This window comes from Coloeus monedula, assembly GCF_965178545.1.
Source record: "Coloeus monedula genome assembly, chromosome: 32".
In the NCBI taxonomy this organism is placed as follows: Eukaryota; Metazoa; Chordata; class Aves; order Passeriformes; family Corvidae; genus Coloeus; species Coloeus monedula.
Genome location: NC_138812.1, coordinates 1,173,200 through 1,197,457, shown reverse-complemented (window position 1 = coordinate 1,197,457; position 24,258 = coordinate 1,173,200). Strand labels below are relative to the sequence as shown.

The following is a 24,258-nucleotide window of genomic DNA, read 5'->3' as shown; positions in this document are numbered from 1 at the left end:
AGCTCTGGGCACGCCGGGCTGGGAGGCTGGCAATGAGCCGGCTCTCCTCCAGCAGGGCCATGGACAGGACCCTCGCTGTGCCCTCGGGATGCCATCCCAGCTGTGAGCTGCCTTCCAGGGGACACTGGGGCCGGGAGTGTCCTTGGCCAGCAGTGGGGCTGAGACTCTGAGAAAGGCTGAGCCACTTTGCTCTGCTGTGGGTCCCTCTGCTCTCAGCTGTGCCAGGCTGATTTTCAGGGGAACACAGTGACTGCCCTCGATCTCAGGAGGGGCAGCTGGGGACAGATGGAGCGACAGAGCAGCTTCCCTCACCCTTCTCTGAGTTACAGCCAATGCTCTTGCCTTGCACAGCTCTCTCTGCTCTCCCTGGGCACAGCAGGAAACCCTCTCAAAGTGCCTTTGGCCGTCACCGTTCCTTAGCCCTGGCACAGGAGATGCTGCCCAGCTCCTCTGCCTCAGGAGCACTTTGGGCTGATGGAGTCCAGCCCCAGGACCGGCCCCTGTCCCCATTCCCATGTCCCCGCTGAAGCAGAGCAGAGCTGACTCCTCGCTGTCCATGGGCACAGCCCCTGCTCGTCACAGCAATGGGGCCAGATCCCAGCAGAGCTCCAGGCACGGGGCTGAGGGAAGGGCTCTGAGAAAAGGAAAACTGGGGGGCAGGGCCAGGAGAAAGGGCTTGGACATTGCTCAGCAAAGTCTCCCCTGACTCCTCACTGTCTCGTCCTTCAACAGCACTCCATGGCCAGAGGCTCAAAATGTGCAACAGCAGCTCCATCAGCCCCTTCCTCCTGCTGGCATTGGCAGACACGCGGCAGCTGCAGCTCCTGCACTTCTGCCTCTTCCTGGGCATCTCCCTGGCTGCCCTCCTGGGCAGCGGCCTCATCATCAGCGCCGGAGCCTGCGGCCAGCACCTGCACAGCCCCATGTTCTTCTTCCTGCTCAGCCTGGCCCTCACCGACCTGGGCTCCATCTGCACCACTGTCCCCAAGGCCATGCACAATTCCCTCTGGGGCACCAGCCACATCTCCTACTCAGCATGTGCTGCTCAGGTGTTTTTCTTTCTGTTCTTCCTCTCAGCAGAGGATTTCCTCCTCACCATCATGTGCTACGAGCGCTACGTGTCCATCTGCAAAGCCCTGCACTACGGGACCCTCCTGGGCAGCAGAGCTTGTGCCCACATGGCAGCAGCTGCCTGGGCCAGTGCCTTTCTCTACGCTTTCAGGCACATGGCCAATACATTTTCCCTGCCCCTGGGCCAGGGCAATGCCCTGGGCCAGTTCTTCTGTGAAATCCCACACATCCTCAAGCTCTCCTGCTCCAAATCCCACCTCAGGGAACTTGGGCTCATCGCTGTCAGTGCCTGTTTGCTCTTTGGCTGTTTTGTGTTCATTGTTTTCTCCTATGTGCAGATCTTCAGGGCTGTGCTGAGGATCCCCTCTGAGCAGGGCCGGCACAAAGCCTTTTCCACGTGCCTCCCTCACCTGGCCGTGCTCTCTCTGTTCCTCAGCACTGTTATGTTTGCCCACCTGAAGCCCCCCCTCCATCTCCTCCCATCCCTGGATGTGGCCTTGTCAGTTCTGTACTCAGGATCCCCTCTGAGCAGGGCCGGCACAAAGCCTTTTCCACGTGCCTCCCTCACCTGGCCGTGCTCTCTCTGTTCCTCAGCACTGTTATGTTTGCCCACCTGAAGCCCCCCCTCCATCTCCTCCCATCCCTGGATGTGGCCCTGTCAGTTCTGTACTCGGTGGTGCCTCCAGCCCTGAACCCCCTCATCTACAGCCTGAGGAACCAGGAGCTCAGGGATGCCCTGAGGAAAGTGAGGACTGGATACTTTTCACAAGTTAAAATCTTTCTATTTCCTTCTGCCATGCGAGGAAAATTATGACTAGGATGCTTCTCAGAAGCAATAAACTCTCTCTTTTCTGCTCCAGAACCTTCAGAATGTAACTCTTTACAATCTTGGCCTCTTTTTCCTCTTTGTCCATATTTTCATTGGTGCTTTTTCTTATTCTTTTTCTGGTGTTATTCTGCTTTTTATAAAGTACTGTAGTACTACTCCTTGCATTTCTACATGAACATCTACCTTTCTTTTGAAACACAAAGACTTTCAGGAGGCTTCTTCCCTGTGCCTTTGAATCAAAACAAGGGGCTGTCCTGACCTTTGTGTCCAAGGTTTGTTCCTCAGCCCTTCTCTGGCTCTGCAGGGGCAGTGCCTGTGGGCAGAGCTGGAGGGAAGAGACTCCCAGCACAGCAGCACGGCCAGGGACAATGGCCCAGCCTCTTCCCACCTCTGCTCTTCCCAGCTCCACACTCCCTTTCCCAGCCCTTCTGAGGGTGCAAGGCCGGAGTGCTCGGGCAGCTCGGTCACTGTCCTGCTGCGTGTCCGTGCTGTGAGCACAGGCAGGGACAGGCCACGGGCACTGCTGGGACACAGCCGGGCTCCAGCACAGCAGCTCCATCAGCAAAGGGCATCTCCTGGGGGCAGGGCAGGAAGGCTTCGCTCTCCTCCAGAGCTGCTGCCAGGAATGTGCCCCAGGAATGCCCTGGCAAAGCAAACCCCAGTGCCCAGGGGCAGGGGGGAGTGTGCAGGGGGGGCAGGCAGCAGTGTCCTGGCACTGCCAGAGCTCCTGGGATGGACCTGAGGGAGCAGCAGAGCAGGGCCTGGGCTGTGCCTTTGTTCCGGGCACAGCCTGGGAAGGTGCCCAGGGCAAGTGTCCCACACCAGCCCCTGCCACCAGCAATCCCAGCACTGGCCTCTGCCCTCCCCTGCAGGAGGTTGTTTGTCCCTGCACGGAGGGACACCAAGTGACCAGGCCAGCAGTCCGTGTTTGCTGTGTCCTGAGGAGCCTTCAGCAGTGCATCGAGTGGGTGTGGGGAGATGAACCCGAGTGAGCACAAACACCATCAGCAGCACTCGGGGCTGGCACAATTCCAGGGGCACAAACTGTGCCCTGAGGCCACTTCACTGCCAGAGTAATGTCCTCTGGGAAAGCACCTGTTATAAACATATAGTATTGGCTTCTCGCAAAGTATTAAAGTAGATATTATATAATGTTAGAAATGCTTTTTGCTGTGTGGATGTAGTTTTCTCTCGTTTTAGCAAGAATGTTAGCAAGTGTGAGCAAGTAAGATAACCTCCAAGGGAGCAGAGGATGAGGCCCAAGGAGCTGCTAATCAACACTTTGTCCAGAGAACAAAAGGGCCCAAAGGCTGCTCCGCCCGGAGAACGGGCAGCCAGGAGGGTCCGAGAGCTGCTATCACCGCTCTGCCCGGGGGGCAAAGAGGCCCAAAGCTGCAATCAGCCCTGACTGTCTGGAGAATTAAGAGATCCACCCCACCATCGACTCTTACCTAGCGGGCCCAACCCCAAGAATCAAAAGAAATAAAACCACAAGGCAGAAGACTACGCATGCTCTAAAAAGGCGGACCCAAGGAGTGGCCATGCAGATCAATTCCTGGAAAAGTTTTAATATAAATACAGAACAGACAGTAAAAATGGTATAAAAGAGACTCACCTCGGGCATCAGGTGTGCTCTTGGCAGAGCGCCAAGGCACCCGGCCGTTATCCCTTTGCTTTATTTTACGTGTCTCTTATTGTCTTTATATTAAACTCTTTAAATTCTAACAGGAGAGTGAACCTCGCTTTTCACAGCACCTGAATTCTTTGCTGGGCTGTGCTGAGAACTGCATGGAGACAAACGTCCAGGGCAGGGAGCCTCCAGGGAAAGTGCTCAGGACAGCCAAGGGCTGCACAGAGAGACACCGGAGTGGTGGGTCTGTGGGGAGAAATCACAGCTGCCTCCCTTGGGAATCGCCCCCAGGACCTGGACAGGCTGTGCTGTGTTCTGGGCACTGACCTGGAACCGAGGGATGTGGAAAAGGCCTCTGGTGTCAGGGACATTGGGAAGGCTGGGCAGGCACTGGCATTTGTCCCTCAGGGATTCCATGAGGGTCCTGCCAAGATGAGCTCTGCTCCTCCTTGGAGCCCTTCATGGGCACAGAGGGCTGAGAGACCTTTCCAGGACAGGCTCAGGCCAAGGAGCCCTTGAGTCTCTCAGCCCCCCGTCGGTGCCTGCTGGAATTCAATCCCCCTCCCCATCCCGCAGCAGCCCCGCATTTCCCTCCTCCAGCCTTGCTCTCCAGCACAGCCACGGGGGCTCTCCGGGCTCTCGGCTTTTCCTGCAGCCACCGAGGCCAGCTGAGCTCTGCCTTCCCCACACTCAGCCCTGCCCAGCGCAGGCAATGCCCAGAAATTCCCTGTGTGTCCCTGGCCTCGCTGTCAGCCCCGGCAGCGGCTCCGTGGCCCCTCTGTGCCCCGCTGCCCCAGCCATGGTGCCCCAGCCCCTATGCAGGCCCAGCCCAGGACAGGAGCGCTGCGGGTGGGAACGGCCCCTGGGCCCTGCTGCCCACAGCAGCCTTGGGGCTCTGCGCTGTTGAGCTTTGGACGGGGTACCCTTCCTTCCCGGACCAGGGTGAGAGAGCAGAGGAGGCTGCTGTTCTGCTGAGTTCTGTATTTCATAGTCTCACAGCTTTCTTGAAGGCAGAGTTCAAAGGGGGTTACATGATAAAGGCAAGCAGCAACAGCAACAACAGGCAAAAACAGCTTCTTCTTCTTCTTCTATATGCTCTATATGCTCTATATGCTCTATATGCTCTAGACTCTATATTTTTTCTTACAGAAGTGTGGATTAGATTTGTTAATTGACCAATAAGATTAACACACGATTCTAGTTTTCCTTTTCTTAACCGATCCTGGTCTAATTCTAACAGTCGTAAGCCTCACACCAGTGTTACACAGGTATTACACAGATTTGTGGATGCAGTTTCTATCAACTCTTATTGTTTATTTGAACGCTCTATCTAAAAAATGTGAACAGTGTCATTCTATCCATATTTTGTCTAAAGTAAAGAATTCTGTGAAAAGGTAACACTGCTGCAGTAAGAACTGTGTTTAAGGTCTCTGCTGCAGCTTTTCAATGTTTAAGGCACTTAGCATATATTTCTACTAAAGGTTAAAAAATCTGTATTTCTATTTCACTTTGGTGTGACTTCATGTATCTCAGCTTGTCCAAAGGTTTTAATTCAACCCCTGTGCTTTGGCTTCCCTCTGGGCCTGAGTCCAGAGGAGCTTTCACTTCAACAAAACAGAACACTTACAAGAAAAGTAAATGGAGTGGGAACTCATGAGAGATTGAATTTTCTCTGATTCAACTCAAGGATTGATGCCATAGACTTCTGAGTGGAAGAATAATTAATTCATTCTCCTTAAGACAATAAATCAAGAAAATAAATTAGACTTTTGTATCAGGTATGAGTGAAGAGATTGCACCCAACACAAGTTTTTCCTGTAGGATTTTTATTTTATTTTTTTATTTTCTCAGGAGATTGTATCAAGGCAGAAGAATTAAATTCAAGATATTTGTAGCAAAGAGACCTCTGCTGAACTCATTGTTCCAAATAAACATATCCCTTACCCCATATTTCCATGACTGGAAATTTTTCTAATTCTGGACTCTAGTATATTGTACTGTATGTGTATTCAGAATACTTTGCAACAGTTAAATTTGCTTAAATTTCATTTCAGACATTTACTTAATTTTAAGAATTTGCCTAATTTCAGCCATCTTTTAAAAAGTATTTTCACACTTTTATTTTTTTTGTCTGTTACCTTTTCAGTGAGGAGGATCATCATTTGGGTTTTCTCTTGGTACCTCACTAATGCACTCTGAGAGCCATGTTCTGTGTTATTAATGTAGTAGTGATCCGGGGTTCATGGATGGCTACTGCAGGAAACTTGATGGCCAGTAGTGAAAACAGCAAAAATAATGATGAGAGGAGCCACAGACATTCTGCTGTCTGAGAACTGTGAACTGCCAAAATCAAAAGGTCAGTGCTCTTCTGGTTCAGAATGCCCTTCAGTTGGAGCTGGAACATACTTTGGGCTAAGAGCCTGAGCACAAGAGGCTGTAGCACCTATTTTGTTCCGCAGTTCCCTATTGCCCTACTCCATACTCCACTGCATTCCAGCATGTGATTTGCTGAGCTGTAGACTGTCCCTGAGTGGTGTGATTGCCTGGAATGCTTGAAAATTTGGCTTCACATCCCTCAGTTTCTTTTCTCTGTTGCCCTCGTTGCCTCACACCAGCCCCTGTTTTACTTCTAGATGGAGAACAAGGTTACAAACTACAACTTCTCTTCCTATGTACTTAGAGGGGCTCTCACCTGTAATAATAAATGAAATAGGTTTCATTCCTTTTGATTCCTCCTGGTATGATGCAAAGAAAGGAAAGGTAGCTGGAACTATGGCTTTTTGGGGTGGCTGTTATACCAGAGCCCTGGATCTGTATTAGGGATATTCGTGTTGGCCGGACTGTCTCAGCAGAAAGAGGGAGGAGTGCAATATTAATGTCAGGAGCTCATCCCTGTCCGTGATTTATTAAAAGAAGCCTAGCTTCATGTCTTAGGCCCTGAATGAAATACCTGCAGTTTGGCTGCCTGAGTTTGTATCTATGGATCCCACTTCTGTGCAATGTCTGAAGGCCAGGGAACTGCCTTTGTTACCTCTCCTACTGGCACTGCTACAGGAGAAGGAAAGAAATCCAACTAATTTTGAATCAGCTAACGTGTCCCTTTTGGATACAGAATTCACTGAGAGCCATAAATACAGTGCGTGGCTTTAATAAAGCACAAACGTGAATTTTAGACCACACCTGGCATTGATGTTGCTTGGACTGAATGTGTGCACAGCCCAATGTTTCTCCTCATCGTCCCTGTTATGAATTTCTGCCATTTTTCCTCTTCATTCCTGTCTGAACAAAAGCAGACTTTGTGCCACTGAGTTGAGAACGTTATAAATAAGGTATGTAATTTGTGCTATTATGTATAAAATTGGAGTGTAATCAGACCCTACAGAGACCAAGTTTCAAAATCCCTTCAGCAGCCCGGCTGAGAGAAAAATTTCACAACACTAAAAGAAGTTCTCTCACAATAAGTGAGGATTCCACCCAGGTGGGGTTAGATCTTATCACCGGGACATTTGCACCATAACGACTTGATTGCCACCTTCTGATATCTACATCTCATCTGATAAGGAATCGGACATCCCGGGAACTAAAAATAACTGTTCCAGGAAGCAGAGATGGCCCATTCATCAGCAGAAATGGCCCACTCATCACCCAGGATGGACAATTCCTGGGATCCAGGAAAGGCTTTGCGCAGCCCAGCTCTGGGACAAGAAAACTTCATGAATATGCTAAAATGACGAGAAGAATAGAATTAATTCAGACTCTGCCCAAAAAATGCATAAGAAGGGACCAGCCAAAGCAGCATCCGTGAACTTGGGAGGTCTGGTGCGACAGAGATCAGATCTATGCGTGTTCACCCAGCTCCGACCCCGGGCTCGGAGCTGCTTTTCTCCATCGTGGCTTTTAAAACCGATATTTTGGTCGCATAATAAATGTCATTTCTTTATAAATTTTGATTGGGCAATTTTGTTTATCTTAAGAACATCCTTCTCAGGCATCAGGAAACTGCCCCATCTCTTTGTTCACCATCTCGAGTGCTTTTCTCACTCAGAGAGGATGGTAACACCACAGAGATTCGTGTACTGACTCTGAGCAGCAAGCTTTGGCCCTGGTGAAGCTGAAGGACCATAAGGCAAGGCAGGAATTTGTTAAGAAGTTCTCACTAATCCCTGGATTTGAAGGAATGATGGAATAAATGGCAAACCTTTTGCTTCAGGCACTGGAGCAGATGATTTTTCTAACAAATAATATTGGTATGAGCGTTACTGAGCTCATTCACCTTGTGAGGGATTTTTTCTTTAAAAAAACATTGATTTCTTTGTACCTTAATAGCACAGCTTTTGAACAGCTGGGTGCTTTTGTGTTCCTTCTCCCGTTTATGATGTCAGTGTGCTTTTTACTGCATATCCAAGAACAGCTTCTAATTTTTCTCATTTTTAGCTTCACTTCCTAGTTGTTAGAGTTAAGTGCATTTTTTATGTTGTAGGTCACCTGTCACATTTCCCTCGGGCAGTATCTGTACACTGCAAGTGATTCAACCTCTCTCTTTCTGTTTCATCTCATGCTAATGGCTGGGAGATGTTATCTGGGTTAGCCAGGCTAAGGAACATCCTGTTCTTGCTTGATTTTCTTGAGCTGAGAACCTTCTGGCTATCTCACTGCTCCTTGGAGTATTGTGTTGCTCTGGGTTCTGCAGATAGTTATCTGAGGTGTGAACTGGCCAGATGAGTTGCTGCCCTTTGTAAATGGCTCTGTTTAAATTTCTGTGCTATCTTGGACACCGCTTAAGGTGTTGGGTCCCTCTTGCCTCAGGTGCTGTAAATGGGAAGATGAGAAATTCCTTCCCATCACTGATCAAAGTCCTGGCCAATCTCTGTATAAGGGGAGATCTGTAATGTGATGAATTTCCTTTGCTGCAGTGTCTGTGCCAGGCTTTTCTCCCTTGTATTTGATCATTTATAACATACACAGATACATGTTTTACTTAGGGAAAATCTGGGAGCATGGTGTGTTCATAGCTACTCGGTAACATATTTTCAGTATATATAACACGTGAATGGAAAAGGGGAAGTGCAGCACAATGAGTGTGTTTTGGGTATCTCCTGCAGATGTTGAATCTGTCCATAAGAAGAGATTTCTAAGAAAGTTTTATTAATGAACGTTGCATCATTGCTTTTTTTATGCTTGCAGCTGCTCAGAGGGAAGGAAAGTCCCACGTCTCTCTTACACTTGTTGAAACACAGCATGATTTGTTGGTGTATATAAATTTAAGCTAGCTATTTCTCATTTGACTTCATTTTGCTTTGTGCCAAGGTCCTCTGGAGTAACTGAAACAGAAGTAAAATGCCTGTTCTGATGGAATGATTGAATAAAATGTAAAAGGATAGCAACAGTCAAATTAGATCCCCTTGCTGCTCATTGCCAGGAAGAGCTGGTTCATTAAACCAAAGCAGGATGGAAGTGATGAGCAATGTGCTTGCTTAAAGGATTCCTCCCTTGAGAGGGTGATGGTGTCACCTGGATCCTTGAGATCATCATCTGCTGCTTGCTGACTGCCTCTGAGGAACAAGCCTCAATGTCACCTTACCTGTCTGTGACCCATCGGCCTCGGGAAACAGCTGCTTTCTCTCATGCTGCACTGGTTTGGAAAGGAAGGAAGAGGCAGGAAAATTGTGACTTTCACCTGTGTGAGTGCTTTGGTGGGAACAAGATTGTGTCTTTCTATGTAAGAAAGTGTGTCTCTCTCTTTAAAAGCCTGGTGCTTATTTTCTTTGCTAAGCAATTGCAAAGAACCAATAAAATAGACAGTGTTGTGGTGGATATTAACTTTTAATGAGCTTACAGAATAGAGCCTTTCATAATCGGAATTCCTTAGCTCTACAGAGATAATGAAAATAAGAATGTAGTGAAGTTGCTATATACACTAGCAGATGATTTCCAAACACTGAAACCCAAAGGATTTAAAATTTATTCTGCAAAGAAATTGCTTGGGACATGCAACTCTTGGACAGGAACTACATTTCATGCTAAGTAGACATCATCTGGTTATGTTGAAATGTAAAGACTCAATTGGGGTCTTGCAGAAAGCAGTGGTAGAAGTACTGTTGGCTTTGCTAAACGCAGACCTGGGGCAGTGGGAACTATCCTGGTGCTGGGTGACAACAAGGTCTGCATGGAGGCGGGGGTGGGGGAAATCACGGGTAGGGCTTGGCCCCAGTATTTTCAGAACTATAAAGGACTTGGAATGGCCTGGGAAATTCTGTTCTGGGTAGAGATGATGATGGGATGGGTCAGCATTTAGGAAATGCTGATTAAATGAAGGGCACGCAGGGAGTTGAAGACATTGTGTTAAGGTGAGGAACAAGACCGGGACACCGCGCTGGGGCCCCGCGCACTTTTCCAGCCCGGCCGCCCCCACGGGCCGGGCCCCGCGGCTCCCGCTGCCGCCCCCCAGCACGGGGCTGTGTCCCAGACCCCACGGTCCAGCCCGAGGGTTGGGGGCGGCAGCGGAGCTGCTGGACGGAGCTTCCAGCCCCGCCAGCCGCAGCTCCGATCCCTTGGGCCGTGACGCCGGGGACGGGTGTCCGTCGGCACTCGGGGTCTGTCAGCTTTTGCAATGCAGAGGGAGAAACTGAGTCCCAAGGGGTGTCGCTTTCCATCAATCGCTATTTCTCCTCTCTTTTCCATGACGGATTTCACAGCGCTTCCTTTCGCCCCAGAGATTTGGAAAACAAAATTCCCGGCTGCCCCGGATCCCTGCAGCTCTCCACAGCTCCAGCCTCGTCCCTCCTCTCCGTTTCCTTCTCTCCAGTCTCTCCCGCCTGGCCCTGCCGGCTCGGAGGAAGGAGATTCCCCCGGCACCCCCTGCCTCCTCCTCCTGTCCCGTGGGGCGCAGTTGGTGCTTCTGGAGCCGCCTGCCCGCGCAGCCGGACCCGCCCTGCGGCCGCTCAGCGCTGCAGCCGAGGGAATGAATTGCAGGCACCGCTGCGCTGGGCTGGCCCTGGCCGGGTGCCCGGGGCCACCAAAGCCGCTCTGGCACTCTGCTCACAGCTGCAGCACACAGAGCACTGAAGGAAAGGCTCGTGGGCTGGGATCGGGGCAGGGAGAGCTCACTCACTGCTCACTGCCAGGGCCACAACAGACCCAAGCTGGGGAAATGAATGGAATTTATTTCCAAACCAATCACACCAGGACAAGGAGAACTAAAACAAATCCTAAAGAAACACCTTCCCCACCCCTCCCTCCTTCTCGGACTCCCAGTCTCTGCCCACAGTCCCTCCTCTGCCCTCCCTGCACGGCAATCGTGTCACCAGCCATGAACTTGGCTTTTGCCTCATCCCGGGATCTCTTCCCGGACAGGAAGAACTTTCCCCAGCACAGATTCAGGCTGTGGCAGCCTTTGAGGCTCAGGGTGTTTCTCCTGCAGCTCCTTGCAGGTCTCCTCTCCCCGTGCCGGCTCTCCTGCGCCACAGAACTCTGCCGGCTGCAGCTTTGCAAACGTCAGGTCCAGGTCTGGATGTTCCTGCACGATTTGCTCGAGGTCCTTGGGGGCTGCATCCGATCCACTGTTGTTGTGTTCCCCCTCGGCACGGAGCCCATGGATCTGATGGCCCCTGGCCAGGGCCTGGCACAGGAGGTGGAACCTGGGTGCTGCTGCAGCGGCGCCGGGGGAGCCCCAGGACTCGCTGTGGCCGCTGTGGCAGCCGCAGCACAGCCCGTTCCCAGCGAGGAGCCCAGGGCTCCGTGGGGCTCTGCAGGACCTCGGCCCTGGGGCTCGTCTGCATCAGCCCGGGCAGCTGGGCTGGACTTGGCTTCCTTTGTGTCTCTGGCTGCCCTGGCACAGCAGCTGCCCAGCGCCCAGGGGACAGCAATGGGAGCGGGGCAGGTCGGGGTGAGCTTCAGTGTCTGTGCCCGGCAGAAATGCCAAAGCCTTCCCTAAGGAGCAGCGAGTGCTGCCAGAGCACAGGATGCTGCTGCTGCTGCTGCTGCTGCTGCTGAGCACGGGACGGCCCCAGGGCTGATGCCAGACAAAGCCGGGATGGGAGCCACAAACAACGGGAGGAGGGGGGGAGGGGCAGGAGAGGACGAGGAAGAGCGAGGGGGGAGGGCGGATGGAGGAGCAGGAGCGGCAGGAAGAGGAGAGATAAAAGGGGAGGGGCGGGAGGAAGAGGAGAGATAAAAGGGGAGGGGCGGGAGGAAGAGGCAGGACAGAGGAGGCAGGAAGAGGAGCCTCCACGTGCATCCATCGCTCTCTGTGTCCGCAGCTCTCGGCTCCCCCCATCCCGCAGGTGACCGGGTAGGGACAGCTCGCCCCAAATATCTTGGGCGATCACTGGGGTTATTTTTGGGAGAGGGGATTTTTGGAGCTTGGAGGACTCCAGCACCGAGCCCCAAATATCTTTGTTGGTTCCTGGGGGAAGGGGGTTTGGTGGGGCGGGGGGGGAGGCGGATGTTTGGATCTTACAGGGCTCCAAATGTGAGTCGGAAATGCCCCTTGGGGGATATTGGGGAGCCCCCGGCACGCGGGGTTTTTGGGGTCCCGGTGGCGGCTGCCGGGAGAAATGGGATGGGGCGGGATGGGGCCCGGGAAGGGTGGGATGTGGATTGGGGGGTGGGATGAAGTGTGGCGGAGGGGGATGGGCGGGATGGGGCCTGGGCTGAGGCAGCCGAAGGTTGGGGATGATGAGGCCGGGGGGACCCCACTCCTGAGGGGCGTGCGGGGTATCCGGCAGCTCGGAGGGAGTTTTGGGGCACCCCTAATCCTGAGGGGGTGGTGCCGGCAGCGGGGGACACGTGGCTCCGGCAGCTCTGGCCCCAGCTGAGCCCCCCCCGCCGCCAGCGCCCCCCGGAGCGGAATTTGGGGAGGGGGAGGTGGGGGCGGCCAGGCCGGGCCCCCCCGCGCTGTCCCGGCGGGGGCCGAGTGCGGGCGGGAGCCCCGCGGGGCCCGGCCCTGCCCGGGCACGGCTGATGCCGCCCGCCCGCGCTCCGCACTGGTCCGGACTGGTGCTCCCAGTGCCGTGCGGGGCGGGGCCGCTCTGGGGACCCCCCAGGGCACAGCGCGGCTGCTTTGGGGCTGTGGGCAGCGCCCGGCGCTGGGCATGGGGCGGGTGGGGGCAGCTGGGGCCGCACTGGTGGCACTGGTGGTGCTGGGAGCCCCCCGGCCGCGGGCGAGGAGCTCTGGGGTGAGGGGGGGGGGGGAAAGGGAGACCCGTTTTAAAGAGGGGGAGAGCAGTGAAAAGGGGATCGGACTCCCCAGACTGAGTGGGAGAGGGAACTGAGAGCCCCAAACCAGGTACGTGGGACACGGAGGCTTTGGGGGAGGATGAGAAAGGAGAGGGGGATATCGGAGAGAGGGAGGAAAAAGGGAGTGGGACCCTTCCCCTTCGTGGGGTCCGTTGGTGGATGAGGATTGGGGGATGATGGGAAAAGGGTGGAGGAGGGGAAAGATGGGGGGTGGGACCTCCAGAGGAGTGGGAGGGGTTCTGGAGAAGCCCAAAGTTGCCATCATTGCAGGGGACTGATCTCCTGTGGGAAGAGCTTTGGCCGGAGCACGGAGCTGATCTCCCAGCACAGGATCCAAGTGGGGGAGAAGTCCTGTGTCTGCCCAAGCTTTGCCCAGAGGTGCCATCTCAGAGGAGAGAGACCCTACAGGGGCCAGGAGGGCAGGAAAAGCTTTCATAGGAGCTCCAGCCTCCCCAGACACCAGGGGATCCACACTGGGGAGCCCCTATGGATGCCCAGACTCTGGGAAGGGCTTCACCGTGAGCCCCAAGCCCCTGGAACACCTGGAGGAGCCACCTGGAGGAGGTTCCCTACAAGTTCTCGGCTGCAGGAAGAGCCCCAAGGAGCCCAGGTCCCTCCAGAACCACCACCTGAAGCAGAAGGTGGTGACAACTCTCCATCCCAGGGCCCTGGGAACACTCTGGGGTCTCCGGGCTGACCTCTCCCAACAAGAACTCACAGCAGCCCTCGTCCTGCCCCTAAAATCCCTTGGGATCTCCCATCAGTCTCTGCATTCCCTGCTCCCCTCTCCATCCTGACATGAGACCAGAGGGGTGGAAGTCCCCACCCAGGGTGACCACAACACCAAGTTTTTATCTCCACCCACCAATTTTGCATCTTTTCCCTTGGCCAGGTTACCCCAGGGCGTGGGAACTGCCCAGAGCCCTGCACTGCCCATCCCGACCTGTCCTGGCTCCATTCCCATTCCTCCCGTGGGATGTGAGGGGCTTGGGGAACAGGGGAGGAGGGATGGAAGACAAGAAGGGGGGAAGAAGAAGCAGGAGAAAGGATGGAGAGAGGAGGAGCAGGAGGTGGGATTAGGGAGAAGGAGGAGGACGGATGAAGAAAGACGAGAAGAAGGTGGAGGAAGAGGAGGGAGCTCGTGGGTCCAGCGGTCCCAGAATTTGCAGGCCCCTCACCCCAAGGAGCATCGATCCCCCCATCCCACAGGTGATGGGGAGGGGGAGCTTGGCCCAAATATCCTGGGGAGTCCCTGGGCCGGAGTTTGTGGGGGGGATGTCACAACCCATTCCGTGATGTCACAACCAATCAGTGATGTCATAGTCTCCTCTATGATGTCAGACTTCTGCCCTGTGATATCACCGCCTTATCTGCGATGTCACAGCTCAGTCTGCGATGTCACATAGCAACCCTGCGATGTCATAGCCACTCTGTGATGTCACACCACCTGTGATGTCACAGTCCTCTCTGTGATGTCACACAGCTGCTCTGTGATGTCACAGCTGACTCTCTGATGTCATACAGCCACCCTGTGATGTTACAACGCACTCTGTTGTCGCGATAGTGGGGAAACCCAGACGCTCAATATGAGTGATCAGCTGGAATCCGATTTATTGATTGTACCAGAACTCCTTATATACTAACAATGATAGGCTTTATGCATATTTGTAACGGCGCATTCTAAGTGGTTCACGTCGACTAAGCTGATTCTAAACCCCTCCTTAGACCCCCTTTCGTGGTCAGCAGTTCTGCCTTTTTCCCTGGCCTTCTAACCACAGATGTCCATTGTTTTGCTGCCAAAACCTAACCTTGCTGGCTCTGCAAATAAACCCATAGTTCAGCAGTAAGGCTCAATGGTGGTTCAGTTACTGAGCAAGATACATGTAATATTCTGTAACTTCGGTTGTTACACAGGATGTGTGGTGCATTGTCTTATGAGACCTTGCTCAGCTAGCTGCAAGGGTCTATGTGCCCGTTCTCACGTAGCCAGCTTCTCAGATCAGTAAGCTGCAAAGAATCTGTATATCCCGAATCTATATGTCCCTTTTCACGTAACCAATCTCTCACACCACCCCATTCCTCCCAAACTTCATCCCACCCCAACAATGCCACCCCCACCCATCCCATTCCATCCCCATCCCATCCCAGCCCTCCTGGACACCAATTCCCCTTCTGTGCTTCCTGACTCCCCACAGCTGGGCCTTGGGGCTGACGGATCGAGCCATTTGGGGCTGCCATCGACACACTGGGGCTGGCATTGAGTTGATTGCAGGCACCCGCTCAATCCCTCCATCCCAAATGGGAGCTTGGAACCTCTCCTCAGCCCTTGCTGTGCCCATGGGCTCACCTCAAGTCCCAAAATGAGAGCCAGGGCCCCACAGCCCATTCAGAACCTCTCAACATTGCCAGAAACAGCAGCATCCTTCCCAAAATGGGCTCCCCACATCCCTGACAATAGGTCCCCCTTCCAAGCACCAGAGACCCCCTCTCACAACCCCTCCCGAAGCACTGGGGGCATCCCAAAATTGCCTCAGGAACGGGACATACCCTGACATCCCTTCAGGAATGTGGGATACCCCAGAACCCACTGAGGAACGGGGTCCCCCCGGCCTCATCATGTGCAGCCTTCAGCTGTCTCAGGCAGAGCCCATCCCGCCCTCAGCAGCCCCAGCCCAGCCCAGCCCAGCCCTCCTGGGCAGGAAGCCCCAATGGCCGAGCCGGCCTGGGACACTTGCAGGGATGCGGGGGCAGCCGCAGCTTCTGGGGCCAGCCTGGGCCAGGCCCTGAGCGCCCTGCCAGGGAACCATTGCTGCCCCACATCCCATCTCAGCCTGCCCTCGGGCAGCGGGAAGCCGTTCCCTGGGGCCCGGCCCCGCAGGCCCTTGGCAAGAGTCTCTCTCAGCCAGCAATTGCTGCTCCTCCCTGCTGCGGGGCCCAAGCTGCAAGTTGATTTTCTGCCGCTGGCCCCGGCCCAGCCCCGAGCCAGGGCCAGGACCTTGCCCTGGAGCTCTGCGGGCGCTGCCTTTGTGCGGCCGCAGCGCAGCGGCCGCAGCTCGGAGCTGCCCTTTGTGTCCCCGCCGGCAGCTGCCAGAGCTGGCGGGGCCGGGCCAGGGCCGGGCCAGCCCCGGCCTTCCCGGCTCTGGGACACAGCGGCGGCAGCCCCAGCCTTCCAGCCCTGCACACGCTCCCACACAAGCCTCCAGAGCCGCGGCCACGCAACGCAACTGACCGGCCGCTGACCCCCCAGCCTGGCCTGATGGCCATTCCTCTGCCCACACCTCGGCCAAGCTCCCCTTGGCCACCTCCTGAGCCACAGTGCCACACACAAGTGGCACATACAGCTACACAGCTCTGCCCACAGCTGGCAGGGAACGTTCATTCAACAGAAAAACCACCAAGAAAAAGAGAACTGCCCCCAGCAGAGCTGTTCCCTCCTGCAGTAGTTACACCTGCACACCCACAGCGCCTGAGACTGCAAGCAATGAGCATTCCCTGGGCACATGTGCAGCCCAAGCAGCTCGAGGACAGCCTTGCAGCAGGACTGCTCTCAGCTGAGCCAAAAAGGCCCCTCTGGCAGCTGCAGGGCCATTGCAAAGGGCAAGGGCCAGAGCCTGGGCCCACGGTGGAGGAAAGGGCTCTCAATTCCCCTGCCCTGGCACCTCAACCCTGTTCCCAGGCTGCTTCCCACACAGGATTGCTCTGCAGGACTGCGGAAAGCTGAGAGGCAGCTCTGCCTTCTCCACTTCTCCTGTGCTAAAGCTGCCTGGCAGAAGAAATGGAGGGACAGCTCTGGTGGCACAATCCCTCCCGGCCCAGGGCCCAGCACTGGGAAGGTGTTTCCGTGCCGAGGCTTTGCTGCGGCCAAGGAAAGCTCCTGGCTCAGGGTCACCTTTCCTGCTGGGCCAGAGCCCCCGAGTGGCCCAGCAGCAGCAGAGAATTCCAGCACAGCCCCGGCACGGGCAGGGCGGCCCTGGGCGGGCTGCGGGAGCCGGCAGCGCCTGAGCTCAGAGCAGCTGAGCCCGGGGGCTCTTGGCCAAGGCCGAGGCCCAGCGAGCATTTCTCAGCTCGCAGGGCGGCCTGGAAAGGTGCTGGGGGGGATCATTCACCCCCCAGGGCGGTCCCAGTGGCTCCCAGGATTTCCATGTCCGTGCTCCCAGCGCTGCTCCCAGCCCTGATCCGTGGGGATGGCAATGTCCCGCTCCCTTCCCGGGGCAGGCTCACACCTGAGCCAGGTGTGCAGGGCAGGACCTTGCCCTGAGCCCAAGCCCTGTCCCCCCTGCAGGATCTGCTTCCCATCGGCCTCTTCCTCCTGCGGCCCCAAGCCCAGCTCGGTGCTGAACGAAGGGCGCTGGGCCGGGGTCATCCCCCGGCGGGGGCTGCGCACCCCCTCTGCCCCCTCCCCAAATTCCCTCCCGGGGCAGCAGGGGCTGGCTCAGGAGCCCTGTGGGCAGGGAAAAGGGGGTGACACCGGCATGGGGGAGGTCACACACGCTCTGGGGGGACACACACGGCCCCTGGGGACCCCCCCTCACCTTCTCGTGCAGTGCCAGGAGGATGAACCCCAACATGGAGCCGCCAGCCCTGGCAGCATCTTGGGGTGTGGGGTCTGGTGGCAGCTTTGGGGTCTGGGAGAGAGGTCACATCTGCCCTAAAACCCCCTCCCAGCCCCACAGCCACTCCCAGACCCCTCAAATCACCCCACAGCTCCCGGCCAGGAACCCCCCCAACCACTCCCTGCATCATAAATGACCCCAAGAACCACAAAATTCTCTCCAAGACACACAGCCCTGCCAAGATCACTTAAACTCTCTCAGAGACCACTCCAAAAGGCCCCTCCAAGCACCACAAATGCCCTCAAGAGACACAAAAGCCCAGCCCAGTCCCCCAAGGAGCCCCCCTGATCCCCTCCCACCCTTTATGGCACCAACCAGGACAGGCTGGGGGACAGGAACATCCACGGCCAGGAGCAGCTCAGGCACTTCAGCAGCGATTTGGGCACTTTGAGGGCCACACCCCAAAGGGGGAGACCCAGGACAGGAATTTCGACAGACAACCAGAATTCCTGGAGAACAGACGGGCTCAGGTGGACACATTCTGCCCCCACAACTATGAGACTGTGGCCCCGTCTGCCCAACCCATGGCATCACAACACCCAAATTCTCCCAAATATTCCCCTGAACCAACCCCAAATTCACCCCCAAATCTTGCTAAAATGGTGCCACTTTAGATACCTTTGTTTAATTTCTTTATTTCTACCCCAATTATGGTTGTTGTGATGGGATGAAGGAGGAAAGTGTTTAGGTTGAAAAAGACCTCCAAGATCATCCAGGGTTGCTGGGTGGCACAAAAAGAAACAATTGGACAGAGCAGGTGAGAATTTTTATGCTGTGAAGTCAGTACAAGAGCTCTTCCCAATGAATTTCCGATTTCAATCAGAGTCCCGATGGATGTTCCTGCCCCTGCATTCACCCAGGTGCCTACGGGGATCCAGGAGAACGTGGAGAGCACCAGCCAGGGGTCTTCCCAACCTGGATCACAGGGAATGTGGGTCACCAGGGCTCTGCCAAACGTGGCTCCTCTGATGGGAGATGGAGTTGGAGCAGAGGACAAAGCTCTTCCCGCAGTCGGGGCACTCGCAGGGCTTCCCTTAGTGGTACCTCCGTTGGTGTCTGGTCAAGTGAGAGCTCTGTCTGAAGCTCTCCCCACACTGGGGACACTCGTAGGGCCTCTCCCCGGTGTGGATGCGCCGGTGCTTGATGAGGTTAGAGTTGTACCTAAAGCCCTTCCTGCAGTCGGGGCAGCGGAAGGGCCTCGCATCCGTGTGAATCCGCTGGTGCAGGAGGAGATTGGAGCTGGTGTGAAACCTCTTCCCACACTCCCCACACTCGTAGGGCCTCTCCCCGGTGTGGATCATCTGGTGGCGGATCAGGTGGGAGCTGTACCTGAAGCTCTTCCCACACTCCCCACACTCGTAGGGCCTCTCCCCAGTGTGGATCATCTGGTGGACGATCAGGTGGGAGCTCCGGCTGAAGCTCTTCCCACATTCCCCACACTTGTGGGGCTTCTCCCCATTGTGAAGCTGCTCATGAACCACCAGCTCTGACCTCTGGCTGCATCTCCGGCCGCCTTCCCCGCACAGGGTGGGTCTTTCCTCCTCAGAGCACCCTGGGCTGCGTTTGCAGCCCCTCCTCCTGCGGGATCTCCGGGGCTTTTCCTCCCCGTTGGATTCCTGCGCCGTGGAGCCGCTCAAAACGGCCTCTCCCACCAGGTTCTGCCGCGGGGATTTGTCCTCCCTGGGCTCCGTGCTCAGCTCCTTGTCTGGGGAGGAAGGACAAGGAGAGGATGGGATTTGCCTCCGTGCCACAGGGAAGGGCAAGGAGATCCCCCCAGTCCGTCCCCGGCAGGACGGCGTCGGCAGCGGGGTTGTCCTGCAGCCGGGGGCGATGCTGGGCTGGGAGATGGAGCAGGAGAGAGGGGAAAGGGGCACTGACTTCCTCCTCACCTGCCTGGGGCTCCCGGGGCATCTTCCTCTTCCTCACAGCCTCCTCCTTCATCTGGCCAAGGGCTGGGAATGGGAAATCCTGGTTTGGGGAGAAACTAGGGATGAGTGTCCTGGGTTGGGGCTTCCTACTGCTCAAGTCCATCTCTAGATGTCACCGGTGTCCATAAAAACCAACAAAAAATTGACAGTGACTCCAGAAGAATCCTCCAGGAGTTCCCCCTTTCCAGTCTCCTCACTTTGGGTTCTGGGGGTCCCCCTTGTCAGGGCTGCTGGGGGTCCCGTGAGTCCTGGGGATCCCCCTCTCCGGGGTCCTGCTTAGGGATGCTGGGGGTTTCAGGGGTCCCACAGGTCCCTTTTTTCCTGATTCTGCTTTGGCTCCCAGAGGTCCCAGGGTCTCCCTCTTCAGCCTCCCTCCACTCCAGGCACTTGAGGCTCCCCTCTCTCCTCACCCCCCCTTTCAGGGCTGAGGGGTCCCAGCCCCACCTCATCTCCAGGCCCCCCCACCCCTCCAGGCTCTTTGGGGTCCCCCAGCTCTGGTATCGTCCCTCTCTGCTCTCCCCACTCCAGGGGTCCCGTGTTCCAGCCCCCAGCTCTCCTGGGGATCCCCAAAGCCAATGTCCCACCCTGCAAGTACCGGGTGATCCTCACATGGACCCCCAAGACTGCCAAGGGGCAATTATGGCTCAGCTTTGGAGTCCTGCAAGACCCACATATCCCCTCTGGCCCAAAAAATCCCTCCCAGGGACATGCAAGGACATCTGGGGCTCGATTCCAGAATCTGCAAGCTCCAAACACCCCTTCAAAAAAACCCCTCCTGCTGACCCCCCGATAGATTTGGGGTGAGCTCCCCCTCCCCGCTCACCTGCAGGATGGGGGGGAAGATGCTACCGGGGCTGGGGGTGCTGCGGACACAGTGGGCGGGCGGTGGAACCTCGTGGTTCTCCAGCTCCTCCTCCTCCTCTCTCCCTCCTCTCCCTCCCGCTCCTCCTCCACTCCCACCCTGCCCCCCCTTTCCCACCCCCTCTGCCCCACGGCTGCCGCAGCACCGGCTGCTGTGTGGGGGGAGCCCCGATCAGCCCCAGGCATGGACAGGGGGGTTGGGGACCCCCCCAGTGCGGATCCCTCCCTTCCCCAGAGCCCCAGGGAATCGCTCCAGGCCTCAGGTGCTGGGGGACAGGGCTGGACCCCCATGGAACCGCTCTTCTTCTGCCCCAACTCCACCTTTCCCTCCCCTCTCCTCCCCTTTCTCAGCATTCCCCCAATCCACAGCCCCATTCCAGCTCAATTTGGGTGTCCCAGCCCCCTCCCGCTTTGTTTGGGGCTCCCAGGCCCCTCTCGAGCCCCTCCCCTTCTGCACCTTCCCCATCCCCAATCCCCACCTCCCCTCCCCCGGCCTTGGTTTTGGGGGTTCCAGGCCCCTCCTGCTCACTTTGAGGGTTCCATTCCCCATTTCGCTCAATTTGGGGTCCCAGACCCGCCCCCTTTCTCACCGCTCACCCCGCGGCCGAGGGGGCTCCCAGCACCACCAGTGCCACCAGTGCGGCCCCAGCTGCCCCCACACGCCCCATGCCCAGCGCCGGGCGCTGCCCACAGCCCCAAAGCAGCCGCGCTGTGCCCTGGGGGGTCCCCAGAGCGGCCCCGCCCCGCACGGCACTGGGAGCACCAGTCCGGACCAGTGCGGAGCGCGGGCGGGCGGCATCAGCCGTGCCCGGGCAGGGCCGGGCCCCGCGGGGCTCCCGCCCGCACTCGGCCCCCGCCGGGACAGCGCGGGGGGGCCCGGCCTGGCCGCCCCCACCTCCCCCTCCCCAAATTCCGCTCCGGGGGGCGCTGGCGGCGGGGGGGGCTCAGCTGGGGCCAGAGCTGCCGGAGCCACGTGTCCCCCGCTGCCGGCACCACCCCCTCAGGATTAGGGGTGCCCCAAAACTCCCTCCGAGCTGCCGGATACCCCGCACGCCCCTCAGGAGTGGGGTCCCCCCGGCCTCATCATCCCCAACCTTCGGCTGCCTCAGCCCAGGCCCCATCCCGCCCAGCCCCCTCCGCCACACTTCATCCCACCCCCCAATCCACATCCCACCCTTCCCGGGCCCCATCCCGCCCCATCCCATTTCTCCCGGCAGCCGCCACCGGGACCCCAAAAACCCCGCGTGCCGGGGGCTCCCCAATATCCCCCAAGGGGCATTTCCGACTCACATTTGGAGCCCCGCAAGATCCAAACATCCGCCTCCCCCCCTGCCCCACCAAACCCCCTTCCCCCAGGAACCAACAAAGATATTTGGGGCTCGGTGCTGGAGTCCTCCAAGCTCCAAAAATCCCCTCTCCCAAAAATAACCCCAGTGACCGCCCAAGATATTTGGGGCGAGCTGTCCCTACCCGGTCACCTGCGGGATGGGGGGAGCCGAGAGCTGCGGACACAGAGAGCGATGGATGCACGTGGAGGCTCCTCTTCCTGCCTCCTCTGTCCTGCCTCTTCCTCCCGCCCCTCCCCTTTTATCTCTCCTCTTCCTCCCGCCCCTCCCCTTTTATCTCTCCTCTTCCTCCCGCCCCTCCCCTTTTATCTCTCCTCTTCCTCCCGCTCCTGCTCCTCCATCCACCCTCCCCCCTCGCTCTTCCTCGTCCTCTCCTGCCCTTCCCCCCCTCCTCCCGTTGTTTGTGGCTCCCATCCCGGCTTTGTCTGGCATCAGCCCTGGGGCCGTCCCGTGCTCAGCAGCAGCAGCAGCAGCAGCATCCTGTGCTCTGGCAGCACTCGCTGCTCCTTAGGGAAGGCTTTGGCATTTCTGCCGGGCACAGACACTGAAGCTCACCCCGACCTGCCCCGCTCCCATTGCTGTCCCCTGAGCGCTGGGCAGCTGCTGTGCCAGGGCAGCCAGAGACACAAACGAAGCCAAGTCCAGCCCAGCTGCCCGGGCTGATGCAGACGAGCCCCAGGGCCGAGGTCCTGCAGAGCCCCACGGAGCCCTGGGCTCCTCGCTGGGAACGGGCTGTGCTGCGGCTGCCACAGCGGCCACAGCGAGTCCTGGGGCTCCCCCGGCGCCGCTGCAGCAGCACCCAGGTTCCACCTCCTGTGCCAGGCCCTGGCCAGGGGCCATCAGATCCACGGGCTCCGTGCCGAGGGGGAACACAACAACAGTGGATCGGATGCAGCCCCCAAGGACCTCGAGCAAATCGTGCAGGAACATCCAGACCTGGACCTGACGTTTGCAAAGCTGCAGCCGGCAGAGTTCTGTGGCGCAGGAGAGCCGGCACGGGGAGAGGAGACCTGCAAGGAGCTGCAGGAGAAACACCCTGAGCCTCAAAGGCTGCCACAGCCTGAATCTGTGCTGGGGAAAGTTCTTCCTGTCCGGGAAGAGATCCCGGGATGAGGCAAAAGCCAAGTTCATGGCTGGTGACACGATTGCCGTGCAGGGAGGGCAGAGGAGGGACTGCGGGCGGAGACTGGGAGCCCGGGAAGGAGGGAGGGGTGGGGAAGGTGTTTCTTTAGGATTTGTTTTAGTTCTCCTTGTCCTGGTGTGGTTGGTTTGGAAATAAATTCCATTCATTTCCCCAGCTTGGGTCTGTTGTGGCCCTGGCAGTGAGCAGTGAGTGAGCTCTCCCTGCCCCGATCCCAGCCCACGAGCCTTTCCTTCAGTGCTCTGTGTGCTGCAGCTGTGAGCAGAGTGCCAGAGCGGCTTTGGTGGCCCCGGGCACCCGGCCAGGGCCAGCCCAGCGCAGCGGTGCCTGCAATTCATTCCCTCGGCTGCAGCGCTGAGCGGCCGCAGGGCGGGTCCGGCTGCGCGGGCAGGCGGCTCCAGAAGCACCAACTGCGCCCCACGGGACAGGAGGAGGAGGCAGGGGGTGCCGGGGGAATCTCCTTCCTCCGAGCCGGCAGGGCCAGGCGGGAGAGACTGGAGAGAAGGAAACGGAGAGGAGGGACGAGGCTGGAGCTGTGGAGAGCTGCAGGGATGCCGGGGCAGCCGGGAATTTTGTTTTCCAAATCTCTGGGGCGAAAGGAAGCGCTGTGAAATCCGTCATGGAAAAGAGAGGAGAAATAGCGATTGATGGAAAGCGACACCCCTTGGGACTCAGTTTCTCCCTCTGCATTGCAAAAGCTGACAGACCCCGAGTGCCGACGGACACCCGTCCCCGGCGTCACGGCCCAAGGGATCGGAGCTGCGGCTGGCGGGGCTGGAAGCTCCGTCCAGCAGCTCCGCTGCCGCCCCCAACCCTCGGGCTGGACCGTGGGGTCTGGGACACAGCCCCGTGCTGGGGGGCGGCAGCGGGAGCCGCGGGGCCCGGCCCGTGGGGGCGGCCGGGCTGGAAAAGTGCGCGGGGCCCCAGCGCGGTGTCCCGGTCTTGTTCCTCACCTTAACACAATGTCTTCAACTCCCTGCGTGCCCTTCATTTAATCAGCATTTCCTAAATGCTGACCCATCCCATCATCAGCTCTACCCGGAACAGAATTTCCCAGGCCATTCCAAGTCCTTTATAGTTCTGAAAATACTGGGGCCAAGCCCTACCTGTGATTTCCCCCACCCCCGCCTCCATGCAGACCTTGTTGTCTGCCAGCACCAGGATAGTTCCCACTGCCCCAGGTCTGCGTTTAGCAAAGCCAACAGTACTTCTACCACTGCTTTCTGCAAGACCCCAATTGAGTCTTTACATTTCAACATAACCAGATGATGTCTACTTAGTATGAAATGTAGTTCCTGTCCAAGAGTTGCATGTCCCAAGCAATTTCTTAGCAGAATAAATTTTAAATCCTTTGGGTTTCAGTGTTTGGAAATCATCTGCTAGTGTATATAGCAACTTCACTACATTCTTATTTTCATTATCTCTGTAGAGCTAAGGAATTCCAATTATGAGAGGCTCTATTCTGTAAGCTCATTAAAAGTTAATATCCACCACAACACTGTCTATTTTATTGGTTCTTTGCAATTGCTTAGCAAAGAAAATAAGCACCAGGCTTTTAAAGAGAGAGACACACTTTCTTACATAGAAAGACACAATCTTGTT

At 56.9% G+C, this 24,258-nt stretch overlaps 1 protein-coding gene across 1 annotated transcript; it reads left to right on the top strand.

Moving 5' to 3' along the window:
- Positions 1–755: 755 nt before the first annotated feature.
- Positions 756–24,091, top strand: LOC309583689 (olfactory receptor 14J1-like; the record flags this gene model as incomplete). Its single annotated transcript, XM_082299487.1, has 3 exons — positions 756–1,516; positions 1,666–1,816; positions 24,086–24,091. 3 exons carry the CDS (start codon positions 756–758, stop codon positions 24,089–24,091), a joined length of 918 nt encoding a protein of 305 aa, XP_082155613.1.
- Between the last annotated feature and the right edge of the window lie 167 nt (positions 24,092–24,258).